Raw genomic sequence first — 14967 nt, forward strand, 5'->3', positions numbered from 1 at the left:
GGTTTGTGCAGGAGAGAAGGGTACATTTAGAGAAGATCTCACAGAGGATACTTTAAGTGGGTACTTCCCCAAATTACTTTTCTGATTACCCCTGAATTTACTGATGAGTTAAATACATACCTTCATTTTCTTTAAAATTTGCCAGATCATTTTTTTTTTAATAGCTATCTGTCTGAGATTTGGTATATATTTGAATGCTTTATCAATTGAAACTTTGTGAGATGGAATCTTGATCTTGGCTCACTGCAACCTCCGCCTCCTGGGCTCAAGTGATTCTCCTGCCTCAGCCTCAGATTATGACAAATGCACTATTATTTGCAAGAAAAAACGAGTGTGTGTGTGTATGTATATGTATATATATACATATGCACATCTTTATATATAAAGATTGTGTAATACGATTGCGTCACCACAAACCAAACACCACTTACTAAGATGATCTAAAACATCGGTGAATACAACACTGCTTTAGAAGAAACTCTGTTCATTCTATATAAATATATTTGGCAGAAGATAAATCACATAAAAGAGACTCCATTTGACTGGGAAGATTACTTAAAATTAGTCTTCAAACAATAGTGTGGCTAAAGTCAATCCAAGAACAAACTCCCTGAGCTCCTCCAAGGCTGCCGTCATCAGCGGTGGAGTTACCACTTGGCCTATACCCCATACCCCATTCTTTTTATTTTGTGTCTTGCTACCGTGTAATTTTGCATTTGGGGTTTCATGGCCTGCATAATATTACGATTTTTAAATTCTTGGACCATTTACATAAAAGTTAAGCACACAACCACATGCAAATTGAACTAATTTAGGATTCTGTGTTATTTATGTATCTGTCTGATTCCATTCAGAGAAGAGGAATCCCTATGCAAAGGTTAAAAGAAAAAAGCACCTCATGCCTGTAATCCTAGAACTTTGGGATGCTAAAAACAGGCAGATCACTTGAGGCCAGTAGTTCGAGATCAGCCTGGCCAACATGGCAAAACTCCATCTCTACTAAAAATATAAAAATCAGCCAGGCGTGGTGGCACGCACCTATAATCCCAGCTACTCGGGTGGTTGAGGCACAATAATTGCTCAAATCCAGTAGGCAGAGGTTGCAGTGAACTATCATGAAGCCTGGGCAGCAGAGAGACTCCATGCAGTTGTATTTTTCAACTCATATGTAAACTTCAACCATCTTCTTTTTAAAAAAAATTTTTTTAGAGACAAGATGTCACTCTTTCACCCAGGCTAATATGTAAGTGGCACAATCATGGCTCACTGCAGCCTGGAACTCATGGGTTCAAGTGCTCCCTCTTCAGCTTCCCAAGTAGCTGGGACCACACACATGCCACCACAACTAGCTCATCTTCTTCTATTACTTTTTAATGTATTGCATCTACCTTTGAATCACTTTCCATTAGCAGGATTGACATTGGGCTTTCATCATCTCATAAGAACAATGAAGGCATACAAGTACAAAAGTAAACAAAAAGACATTTCTAAATGACTTACTAAGCCGGGCAGGAGAAAGCGTTGCAGATTTTGGGTTCAGTTACTGGCTTGGTTCTTACACTGCAGAATGAGGAATTGACTTGAATATTTTGATCACGCAAGCAAATGGCCTTTACATTTATGTAACCTGATAAGACATCAGAAGTGACAAAGTGAAAATTACAGATTATTATTTCAATTTGGTTTCTAAGTTTAGCTTCTGATTTACCAGCATTGTGATATTTTATTTCAGATATGGAATCCAAATATTTTGTGGAAGCACCTCCTTTTGATGAAATCTGCAACTAATTTGAATTACATTCCCTTCCCTAAAATAATATATTTTATATTTTAGTAATTTTAACATGTAAATTATTGGTTTTCAAGACTGATGTGGATACTAGAACCATAAAGTGATAAATATAACCTTTTGAAAACAGAATGACTATAAAGGGAAACATCCCAGGCAAACTTTATTATCAGATGGATAATGTTCTTCAGAGAAAAACCATTAGTGAATTATATGTGGAAACCCTAAGATTTTTGCCTTACCATGAAACTTCTCATACTTCCCTAAGAGTATGGGGCACATAAAAGCAAAGAGTAGAACTCACTAAATATGTATTAAAACCTGTCAGCAAAGGCTCTGCTTTTTGTTTTTGTTTTTGTTTGTTTTGTTTTTTGAGATGGAGTCTCGTTCTGTTGCCCAGGCTGGAGTGCAGTGGCGTCTTGGCTCACTGCAACCTCTGCCTCCCAGGTTCAACTGCTTCTCCTGCCTCAGCCTCCCAAGTAGCTGGGATTACAGGCATGTGACACCACACTCAGCTAATTTTTGTATTTTTAGTAGAGGTGGCCATGTTGGTCAGGCTGGTCTCGAACTACTGACCTCAAGTGATCCATCTGCCTCGGCATCCCAAAGTGCTGGGATTAAAGGCATGAATCACTGCGCCCGGCCTCTGCTTTTGCTTCCTTAGTGGCAACCCACTGCCTTGCTTTCAATGTTAATTTCAGGACTTCTTATCGGGGCATACATTTTTTTAAAAAATGTATGAATAATTGAATTGTGTTTTTTATTTCCATTGGAACTTTGTCTTCAAAGGTAACCTGAGAAAAAAATGAGTCACTCCTGCTGTAATGATTAGCAGTTAGTCCAGCTCCTGGGGCTGAAGCAGATTTGCTTTCAGGAGGCGCTTAATGAAAACCACATCAAGGCCAGGCACGGTGGCTCACATTGATAATCCCAGCACTTTGGGAGGTCAAGGAAGGCAGACTGCTAGAGGCCAAGAGTTTGAGACCAGCCTGGGCAAGATGGCGAAACCCCATGTCTATAAAAAAGAAAAAAATGGGCCAGGCATAGTGGCAGGCACATATAGTCCCAGCTACTTGGGAAGGTGAGGTAGGATCGCTTGAGCCCCAGAGGTTGAAGCAGCAGTGAGCCATAATTGTGCTACTGCATTCCAGCCTAGGTGACAGAGTGAGACCCTATCTCAAAAAAAGAAAAAAGAACAACAAAAAAAATCAACATTCCTTGAAGTTAACTGTTGACTTTAATAGGACTTATTCATCTGAATTCTTTTTTTCTTGGATATAGGACACATCAGAGTCTGTGAATCATGCAAAGGGGTTGCTAAGTCAGGGCAAGGCGAGAATTCCGCAACTGGCTTCCTCTGCATCCTCCTCTTGGCTGGATTTAGTTTCTGTAAATGGAAAGCAAGTCAAACTTCTCTCCTTCCCAAGGCACTGTGCTCTCCCTGGAATACCAGAAAGCTATTGGAAATGTTCTCAAGAAACACTGGATATAAGAAAAACCTCATAATCTATGACTAAATGAAACAGTGTGAAGAGATGTCTGTAACGTGATTTCAGTACAGAGGGATACAAATGATACTCACGGTATGTGAGTCTGTCAAACACATGTTTGCTTACATGTACATACGGGAAAAATAAAATTATATAGACCAAACTATTAACATTGGCTATTGCCTATTTATAAATTATGGGAATTACCTTTCTTCTTTATAGCCCATTGCCTTTAAAATGTGTATTACTAGAAAATGTATTACTTTTTAATTATTTTATATATGTATACTTAAAAAGTATTTTTTCATATTTTGTTAATTAGCATGGACCTACAGATAGGCCTTTCAGATATAAGAATTTCTTCTTTTTCTGTGTCTTTGCTCTGTCTCTGATTCTAAGAAGGCTTATAATGCTTAGTGGGATATAACCAGTAGGAAGTCTCACTGTCACCAGGTGCTGCGAATAATAGGAAATGAGAGACCAACATTCAGGCTTTGGTGTCAGGAACTTATTTTTGGGCACTTATTCTTCCTCCCAAATGGGCAAGTGTGACAATTGTTTAACCCCCAAATATGTGACACGGTTCACATCTAAATAAAATGCCTTCCTTCTCCTCACCAAATGGATGGTTGCTGCTGTTCCTTCCTTGCAAGGGTTGTCTCAGATTTAATCCAGTCCTCTAGTGAGAGAGCCTTTGCTGACCTTACCCCTGAGGGGATAGCCATGTTTCGGATAGACATCTTAAGTTTGCCATGTTTGTGTCCTCACTTGCCTTGACCCTAGCTTTTACAACTTCCAAATGGAAGGTTTATAACAACAGAAAAGTCAAGAATGGGGGAAACTAAATTATAAGCTGAAAATTTAAAAAAACATATATACATCTAATATAAATATATGCTTACATTTGTAGATAAGTCAACATATTTTATATGTATTTCCCATCAGTTTTAGATGTGTAAGTTTTGAGCCTTGGCTGTGGTTGATTTGAGCTTTCTGAGAGTTGATTCCTTACCACATAGGAAAATCCTTAACTGATGCCATAATATTTGCTTTTATGGTGACGGTTCTTGGGTGGCTTATGTAAACCACGTTATGTTAAAGATGCCTGGAGTGAAAGAACCTGTTTTAGGAGAGACAGACTTGAAAGACAGACTGAGAAAATCATGTACCTCCACCACAGGAGACGGGGCACTCTGACTGCACAATACTCCAGGCATAGGCAGGTCTTTTTGTGGCTGGTGGAGTTCCATTCATGACCTTGGGAAGTGCATACTTCCAAGCTATCCCTGGATTTTTGCCTTGCATCAGAATCTGGACAGTGTAAGATAAAAATCAGAGATCAAGATACAGGTCAGACCCTGAAATTCCAGAAGTCTTACCGAACATTTTAAAGATATTTACATGACATTTTGACCTTAACATTGGTATACTTCATTGTTCCCAAGTATGTTTTATGTTGACTTAAGGTTTTCCCAGGACACTTTAAAATGTGTAACTTCATGTTATCAAAACTGTGATTTAGGCAGATACTAAAGAGCAAAACACAACTGACATTTGCCATAAGCCCATACCGTATACACAAACACACACACATACACACTCTTTCTCTCTCTGTCTCTCTCACACACACACACGTATATGTATTATAATGAAGACAGAAAGGTTATATTGTTGGGTCTAAACCCTAAGTTAAAAACCTCCCATGATAAACACACAGAGTGGTGCCTTACAGATAATAGTTAAAATTGAATCTACGTCTATACGTCACAACTTACAAGCTCTCTCCTGAGTGCTAGTGGAAGTTGAAACAAGAGAAGCACTCCAAAACCCACAGAATCCCCCACTTAGAGTTGCTATCGTCAACTTTAGAATCCAAATGTGTTTCTAATGTAATTTCCTTAGAAAATTTGCCCAAAGAGAATTTGTTAACTGTGTGCAAGGATGAGCAGGTAAGAAAAAAGAAACATGTTCAGAATCAGGAATTGGAATATAGGCATTAGAATAGACTTAACCTCCGAAAAGGCAACAACTTAGGATAAATCTGATCCTATAAAGTCTGACTACTAAAATAAGAGCAATCACATTTTGGGCACTTCCCAAGTGCCCAGCACTCTGCAGGCATTCTTAATGCATCATAAAACATTCTTCTAACAACTCTATAATGTAGCTGCCTATATTTTCATTGAGAAAAACAAAACAAAACAAAACAGAACTTGTGCAAGATCACAAGTGACTAGGGACTGAGCTTAAATAAAGCCACCAACCAAAATGTGCCTACAAAATGCAAAAATGCATCACCTTGTTTTTGACGTAGGCAACATTATCTGTCTGCCTTCTTAATGCCCTCTTCACTACTCCTCTTTCTTTTTTTTCTTATTCAAGCTCAAAGCATGAATATAAATAGCTGGTTCTTTCCCACTCCATGAATCTTGTGGAAAATACTTTACCACTAGAACTGGGCATTCATGCCCAAGAAGCAAAGCTGATTGCCAGTTAAAAATAGGAACCCCTGGCTCTGTCTCCGTCTGGTGGGATCCCACCTCCATTAGAGTTTGGTGGGTGGCAGCTGTTCAAGGCCCTTCATTTTACCAGATCACTCTTTAGGATGCTACACAATGGTTTCTATTTTGCTACTGGCTTAAATGTCTCTACAAGTATTATGACTGACTCTTAAGATTCCATGGTGTACACATCACTTTGTAGTGCAACAAAACAAATCTTGATGCCTCCCAGAAACAATCAAAATGTTAATAGATGGATCTGTGTTCCCCCACCCTCATTCAAAACAAAATCAATACAAAACACAACAGGTATTACCATTACATGAACAAATGCCCAATTATTATCAGTCGCTAATAAAAAAAAAAATCTCAAAATCAGTCTTAGGAGTCTTTTAGTTTTGAAGATCTTTCTAGCCTTTGCTTTGCTTTTTTTATTTTTTTCTTTTAAAATTTCACAGCTAAATCATACAACTGTTCTTGGAATTCTGTGTTCAACTTTACACAACATTTCACACATGTTGAATAAATACTATGCTTGCTTTATTTCCATAGTAGTTTTGAATAAATAGTATGCTTTCCTGCAGTGTTTCTGTTCATGTTTTCATCTGATATTAAGTAAATACAGAAACTTTACAGTTTTATTCATGGTCAAACTAGAATTGTGAGAGCAGTTTTACATTCAGAAGATGATCCTGATGCCGGTTGATAGTTCAATTTCTTATTCAGTTAAAGCAGTATTTCAAATGTAGCACTTATTGTGCTTTTTTTTTTATGCAACAAAAACGCAGAGACCTTGTACCAGAGAAAATTATGCAGTGTACCGTATTTACTTGTGTGGCAATACAGTATGAGTGCAATGCGTAAGAGTTATGGTGCGCTAAGGCCCACAAGGCAGAATGGTATTGCAATACAAAGGGGTTGCATCACACACATACGCACGTAGTAGAGGCAAGCTTAAGTTTAAGTGCTATACAGAAAGAAATTAACTTATTCATCTCTACTTTCTGGTACCACCCCATTCCTCCCATTCAAACTAGATCCTAATATTTTCTGCCATAGGGGAACAGATCCCCAATAGAAACGCAAAGAAAATATAAAAGAACATTAATTCTTGCCTTTTGAGCTTCTAGGACTTACGTTCTGCTGATTTAAAAGTAGTTTGACCGATTTTCAACGGGCATTTGAAATATATTCCCCTTTCACCTTTTAGACAGATTCTAGAGCTTAAGCCATACATGGCCTGTGGTTTCACTGCAAAACATTTTTAAATGTTGCTGTGAACAGCAGGACATGTTTAAGAAAAAAAAAAAAAAAAAAAACGTGTTCAAGAAAAAGACTGTGATGATAAAAGTGTCACCAGTATTAAGCAAAAACAACCAGATGTCAAGCTTCCCCAGACCTTCACTCAAGCCAACCATAAAAGATGATCAATGCAATCAACAAGAAGGGAACTCACACAATCTCCCATTGTCAAACCTGTCTCTGCGTCTGTATCCGTATCCTCCTCCTCCTCCTCCTCCCCTGCTGTCACTCAGGATGCCCTGTCCTGGCTCCAAGTCCGAGGTCTTTACTACACACTGATTCCATCTGCCCTCATCTCCACCAGGATGTGACCACCACAGCTGCCCCACATGTGGCTACTGAGCGCTTGAAATGCACTCGCGTGGTCAAAGTAAAAGGCCTTTTAATTTAAATTTAAATAACCACATGTGACTAATGGCTACCATATTGGATGCACAGCTACGGATGAAGCCCAGCCTCTGACGCCCATCTCCTATACCAGATTGTCTACTTGGCATCTCCACTTGAATGCTTAAAAGTGTATCAATGTCTAACTTTCCTGCCTCTCCCTGAAAGACTGCTCATAGGCAATACCCTTCCAGTTGATGAGGCCAAAATAAAAACTTGGACCCATTTTAGACTTCTCTTCTTCTGACACTCATATTTAATAGATCAGAAATGGTGTTACTTTAACTTTCACCCTCTCTCATATCTTACCACCTCATGTATGTTGCTGCTGCCCTGATCTAAGCCACTATCATGTCTCTTGTGACCTCCATGGTCAAGACAAAAAAAAATGACTTTTGGGAGGAGGAGAAGCGATATCCCCCAGTGGAGAAGATGAGACAGATTCATATAGACAAACAACAGAGTCACAGTTACTTCGGATAAAAATCAAGTGCTAGGGCTGGGCGCGGTGGCTCATGCCTGTAATCCCAGTACTTTGGGAGGCCGAGGTGAGTGGATCACGAGATCAGGAGATTGAGACCATCCTGGCTAACACGGTGAAAATCCATCTCTACTAAAAATACAAAACAATTAGCCGGACGTGGTGGCGGGCGCCTGTAGTCTCAGCTACTCGGGAGGCTGAGGCAGGAGAATGGCATGAACTCAGGAGGCGGAGCTTGCAGTGAGCCAAGATCGTGCCACTGCACTCCAGCCTGAGCCACAGAGCAAGACTCCGTCTCAAAAAATCAAGTGCTGTAGATCCTATAAAAGGAATTCAAATGGTTTAGTAAATCTGAGGTGGAAGAGGAAATCACATCATCATCTAAAGAAGCTTTGTAGGTATCACTTATTAATAACAAATCTTGGTGACGATTACAGCAAAGAAGCCACAAAGCAACAAAACCTGAGTTTCTGGCCAGGCATAGTGCCTCACTCCTATCATCCTGGCACTTTGGGAAGCTGAGGCAGGAGGATCTTTTGAGCTCAGGAGTTCAAGATCAGCCTGGGCAACATAGCAAGACCCCATCTCCAAAATAAAATTTTAAAAAACTAGATGTTGTAGTGTATGCCTATAGTCCCAGCTACTTGGGAGGCTGAGGCAGAGAGGACTACTTGAGCTCAGGAGTTGGAAGCTGCAGTGAGCTACAGTCGCACCACTGCACTCCAGCCTGGGCCACAGAGTGAGGCACCGTCTCAAAAACAAAAACAATTAAACCCTTCTGTTTTCTTTGAAGATTTCTATTCCCCCTCTGAAGAGAACAAAACTGTTACACTGCATTTCCCACATCCCCTTTCCTAAACTTGAAAATGAGGATCCTCAGCAAAGTAAAATCCTTGAACTGAAGGTAATACCAGCACTGATCAGAATATTAAACAGCAGTAGGGGAACAAATCCATTGCATAATATCATGGTAATATGAAACTCAAGTATCTGGCCAAAAAAAAAAAAAAACCACACAATTTACTGTACATGTTCTTAGGAATGTGCAGCTTTAAATTAACTCATAAAATACACAGTAGCTAGTTGTATGCCTGTGTATGTATGTTACTATTAGTTTTATGGCCAGTAGCATATAGAGCATATTGTTTATAGTTTATTTCCTTAACATATTAATGCATACAATGAATACAGAAATGAAGGCCTCTTAACTTTACAAAATCAAATGATTCAAGGCTTGCCTTTAATATCTGTATAGCTATAAATTCATATGCAGAGTTCAATGTGTAATCATGTACACTGAAAGACAATATTTGTATAAACCAGCAGAAAGCTGATGTAAGAATTTACTTAACATCAGCTCATAAAGGCCTTGTAAAGGAAGTAAAAACTTAAACAAATAAGTACCAAGACCAAATATATAAAAGATAAGTATGTGCCAATTGTAATATATTATTTGCTTCTCAATAACTAAGATGCTCTTTGCCCCCACCTTTATCCTGTGTTGAGAAGAACAGTGACCAAGAGTCTCCTAGAAATCCTCTTATCTCTTACTGTTTGATGCCTGCAAATACTTAAACCTTTGGAGATTGTCTACTTGGCTCATAGAATCTCTGTGGGAAAGTTTCTCTTTCACCCTGTTCTTAAAAAAAAAAATCAGAATTTTCTTAAAGAAATCAAATCCACCCTCAAAAACTGCTACATAATTTATAAAGCCCAGTGCAAAATGAAAATTCAAGAGTCATTGTTTGAAAACTTAAGAATTCAAAACAGTGACAGTGAATCATTAAACCACAGGGTCCTTCCAAGCACGAGGTCCTCTGCAGCTGGGCAGGTCCCATGCCCATGAAGGTAGCCCTGCCCAACTAAATCTAGGTGTTCTCACCTGGATCAGTTTTAAGACAAAATTTAAAATTTTTCAAATTCTAAATGACCCTGCAATCTTACAATGACTTCTCTCTCATTTCATGGCTTGAGAATATAGCTCCCAATTTGGTTGCCTCGATTATATCTCAGCATGTGCTTTAGTGTGTCCATCACCATCAACTGAACCACAGACAACCTCTCCCACTGATGTGGGGAAGCAGGACAATCTTGGAGAGGCGTGCACAGAACCACCTGAGATACTAACTTCCTCTAGGAATGCCAGGGAACACATTTTGGGCAATACGTAACTTGAAAATGATCATTCCCATTTTTCACATTTATTTTAAAACATTTTTGGTGACCATGTCAAGAGCAGTCCATTGCTTTTCTCAGCATTCCTGTAGAACACAAACACCCTCAGGGCACAGGAGCACCGCATCCCTCCTGTAATGGCACCACATCACAATAATGCCATTGCTTACAACCCCATGCCGCATGTCGGAGTGTATAGCCAAGCCGTCAAATGCACAAATTTGGAAAGACCGCCAGTGATTCAGTCTACTTAATTGGACTTAGTCCAGAGAATCTTCCAGCCAGCTGGCATGGAGTCTCTAATTTACAGCTGGCAAGCAACCTCCTTAAATGCTTCCAGGTCCTGCATAGAGCTGTTTAATGTCTACCTTTAACACACACCTGACTTCAGACGCAACACTCAGCAGCTCTAACTGCAGGGTGCAGAGTTATAAAATTTACAGCTTCTTAAGTTGGAAAACCACAGACAGGGGCTGGAATCTACCAACCATTCTCTGAAGGAAGGGGATGCAGTTTCTGTTTAGGGCACATAAAATTAAAACAAAGGACACCGTGAGTAATCATGGGTAAATAATTTTCCTTCTTTTGCCCCCACTTTTAATTTTTAATGTTAAAACTTTTTAAAATTCCTTCAGTCAGCTTTGTATTTGTTTCATTATTTAAGACCTCTTTTTTTCTTCTTCTTCTTCAAGAAGTTGTCCTCATTTTGCCATAAAGGTTATGGATAGATTTTAAAGACTAGCTATTTAATGCATCCTAAGAAACTCAATTCCTATCCTCAATAATGTATTTGATTGCTTTAAAAATAACAATGCCTATTAAGTGCTTATTGTGTGCCAGGCAAAGCATTATACTTGCATTATCTCATTTAAAATTGATAATGACCTTATGAAGAAGGCGCTATTAATTCCAGTAGTGGAGACGAATAAACCAATACTCCAAGTCACACAGCTAATAAGTCACAGCGACAGGACTCGACTCAAGTCTCTGGTCTTGTTTCATCCTAAAACCTCACATCTTCGCTCTCACAACATTGCCTCTCAAGCTTTGAAACACCAAGCCCAGGATTCTAGTTTAAAATTTAAAAAACTGTGCTAACTATTGATAAGACAACACTGGGCCTCCCTGGCGTGCTGTGACGTTTACTTTGTGACACTGGGTTTGAACCTAAGAATTTTATTTCTTGAACGTACTGGCATCAAATTTAAGCATATATGATCTCGTCCATCCATTTTCCCCTGGATTTATTTATAATCATTGTTTCAACAACTGAAATATACTAGACTTTATTGGTTGGCCCTTTTTGATAAAGCCCAAATTGCACCTTACGCTCCTATGTCTCATTGAAGGGATGGTTTTGTGGTGGTGTGGATTCATGTTTTTGTAAGCTCCTGTGATTTTTGGAAACTTTTGTGATGTTAAAATTCAGCCAGTTTTCTTTGACTTCTTATTTGCTTCAAAGCTGGAAGAACATGACCAGGTATCATCATTGCTATTATGTGTGAGTGATTGGATTTGACAAGAGACAGTAATACAAAGACCGTGATCGGGGATTTGGAAATGCATCTGTCAGGCAGCTTCAAAGGTGTGGGCTGACACATTGAACCTTGACTACAGTTCTAATTCGACTCATCAACATTCCTCAGAGTATAGTGAGGAGAAATAAATAGTGTTCTCTAACCCGTCACAAAAGTATTTGCCATGAATTAACCGGAGGCCCCCACTTCAAACAGCAAATGGCAAATCTCTAGACAAATGACGTGCCATTGCAAAAGTACCTCTGAATCGTCCTCTCGAGTTTGACTTTTCTATCATCTGTTCTGAATTAATTCTCCATTACTTCTCTGCTGCTTTTGTGTCTTGTGTCTTCACTCAGTCCATGCTACTTGGCTAATATCCCTTCCCTTACACTGATTGTATCTTGAGGCACTTCCTTACTCATTTCAGCCCCTTTACCTTGGGGAGAATTCAGCAGGCAGAGTCACAAAGGAGCTGGATGACAAGGTAATACTTCGTCAATGGTGCTCACACTGTCATCTCATTGATCAATGTGCCTGTCCACCTGGTCCCCACCACCCCATCATCTCCTTTGGCCAAAGAGTGGAGGAAGCTGTTTATTATAGTAATTTTCTTTAGATGTCTCTTCCTGCCTTGAAACTAGCCTATGGTTAACCTATTTCTCACTTACTGTCATGAGAAAGGCTCCTATAGTTTTCAGCTTCAGGATTCTCCCTTATTACAGTAGGAACGGGCTTTCAAAGAGTTAAACACCTTTTTCTTCTGCTAAACATAGAGAAAAAAAAAATCCTAACATAAACGAGAGCTTTTCTATTTTTCAAAACTTTTTGAAAAAGGAATGCTGTAAAAACACAGGTGGTCATATTTCAGCCATAGAATAGCAACCTGTATTATCATGTCATACTGAATCACTTTGTTTATCAGACAGGGATGAAGTTACTTTATAATGAAACACTCATGATGAATTTTCTCACCTCCACTCCAACTGCATGACAGCTTGATAGAGAATGTGACTCATTCATTGTTGTGTGTGTGTGTGTGTGTGTGAGAGAGAGAGAGAGATACAGACAAAGAGACAGAGAAAGATTGAAATGGGGGGAAAGGAAGAGGAGAGAAAGGAGGAACGTGAGCTAGTAAGATACCTCATCTCTAGTCACTTCTAGAGAATGGGTCATCTCTAAGTGGACACCTTAGCTAATCGTGAAAAAAATAAAACCAAAACTTGTGTATGTTTTAATTCTTACTGCTAAGGTCTCCTAAAATTGTATGTTAAACAGGCCTTTTCCATATTGCTTAAACAAAGGACAAAGTCAGTGATCTTAAATTACCTACACCTAAACCTCAACATGGAAAAACATTGTTTTCAGCCATACTCAAAAAGTCCAGCATATATATGTCTACTTCAGATGAACTGTCTGTCAACAAAGCCTTGTGAAAGTGTCACTCTAATCTTCAGTTTTCACAATTCCATCACTTGAAAAATTAATTTCTTACAACACACGCACACTTAATTTAGATATTCGGGGTGAAGAATTAAAATAGATTTAGTTTTTCTCAGTATTCCCAAATGCGTTTGGGAATAAAATAAACATAATGCGGTCACTGATACATAATATCCTAAACTCTATTAAAATAAAAGCTAAATTTAAATCTTCTGGATGACTAACAAGTCCACTAGTTCAATGAGAGATTCCTTAGTCTTTATGCCAGACTTATGTTGTAGAAAATAAGTTGAAATACGTGGAAATGATTTAGTTTTATATTAGCTACATCCATAGTGATCTCAGAAACTATGATTGCTAAATCAATATTTACTTTTATGCTAACGTGTGCATGTACATGACTAGTTTTTTTTTTTTCTGGGAAATACAGAAATACATGGTCAAGAAAATTATCTCCTTTCTCCAAGTCACTTATATGCATATATTTGTATGTATTTCAAGGTCAAAAAGTTGATTGATTTAAATAATGCCTAAGAAATTTAAGACCTAAGACAGTCATACAAATCCTTGGTTACCCTTAGGTATTTCCCTTTGCCACCAAGGAAATCAGTGGGGCCAGCAATGTATACATTGACATCCACCTGTTTCAAATGTTGAAACCATTTAGAGCCAAGGATCCAAGGAGAATGGATGTCTGTAATACAGACTGCATTTTAAAATTGGACTGGCATGTGACTTAGTGATAAAAGTGAAGTTCTGTTTTCTATTTAGCTTAAATTTTGAGCTTCCCATGAAGACATTCTGTAAAGTTTTGACATATAAATATAACCAGAAGCAGAAGACACTTTTATTTGGCATCAAACCATGCACTTATTTCTTGGGGTTAACTGACAGCAGTCGATTATTTCCAGGATTGTATTATCCTGCCTTGTACTAGAAAATACCAGGAAATAAGTGGAATGATCGGCAAACTCAACACCCCGAAAAGGGTAAATTGCTATTCATCTAGATTGAGGTAAGTCCACTGTGAACTAACTGGTCAGTGACTTCCTAGGTTTAAGTTACTCACTTTGGGAAAGCAAGTGTTTTAGGAAGCACACTGATTCCTCAAATGCATTTTAGGAGATCAAATTTCATTACTTTAAACGCTGTTTGCGGCACTTGACTTTAAACCATATGGTTGTCAAGGCCAGTCTCAAGAGATGATCAAATACAGTGGTTTTTAAAATGTGTATTACAGAAGCCTCGGGATCTTCAGAGGACTTCAGGGCTGAAATGGGGTAAGGACAGGCTGGGTTCTGGTCCCTTCACTCCTGGCTTCAGTGAAAGAAGCTCTCCTTTCATTTTATTTTTTGCTTCCATGGAAGATTTCTTCAATTTGAAAGAAGGTTGCACTTTTTAAATGGACGAATGAATTTTATCATTGGATGCTGTTCACTCAATACATTTTCTTAAACATCCCACGATGTTCCAGATACTGTGTCAATTGTGCAAGCTACAATGATAACTAAGTCATTGTTTGATAACGCAGGGTTTGGGGGTGCTGTAAAAGTACTTCAGGACAGTGCTATAGGACACAGTGGGAGACATTAGTTCACCTGGGGAAATCATTTCTGAAATGAGGAAACTGGGACTCTGATCATTTCAGCGATTTTTCCAAAGTCACATAGTTTGTAGCAGAACAACCTATATCCCAGCTATTTATGCAGATGCTCCTTGTCTAACCCATGTTGCTTCCTGAAAGAATGGAATCCACGTACCAACGCTTGTTTTTTACATTATTTAAAGACTTAAGGCTATAAAGTTTTGGTAATATAATTTATGTCTTAATCTTTTTTTTTCTTTTTCTTTGGAGACAGGGTCTCTGTTACCCAGGCTGGAG

At 38.7% G+C, this 14967-nt stretch overlaps 1 protein-coding gene across 1 annotated transcript in view; it reads right to left on the minus strand.

Annotated features, from left to right (window-relative positions):
• Positions 1-14967, minus strand: part of LOC105491244 (ADAM metallopeptidase with thrombospondin type 1 motif 18) — a 151467-nt gene that overhangs the window by 12849 nt on the left and 123651 nt on the right. The window contains exons 16-17 of the mRNA XM_071084992.1: positions 4449-4590; positions 1501-1627 (exon numbers count right to left, since the gene is read on the minus strand). Coding sequence (XP_070941093.1) covers positions 1501-1627; positions 4449-4590 — 269 coding nt within the window. The remainder of the gene's footprint in view (positions 1-1500; positions 1628-4448; positions 4591-14967) is intronic.

Source organism: Macaca nemestrina, chromosome 18 (genome assembly GCF_043159975.1).
Source record: "Macaca nemestrina isolate mMacNem1 chromosome 18, mMacNem.hap1, whole genome shotgun sequence".
Lineage (NCBI taxonomy): Eukaryota > Metazoa > Chordata > Mammalia > Primates > Cercopithecidae > Macaca > Macaca nemestrina.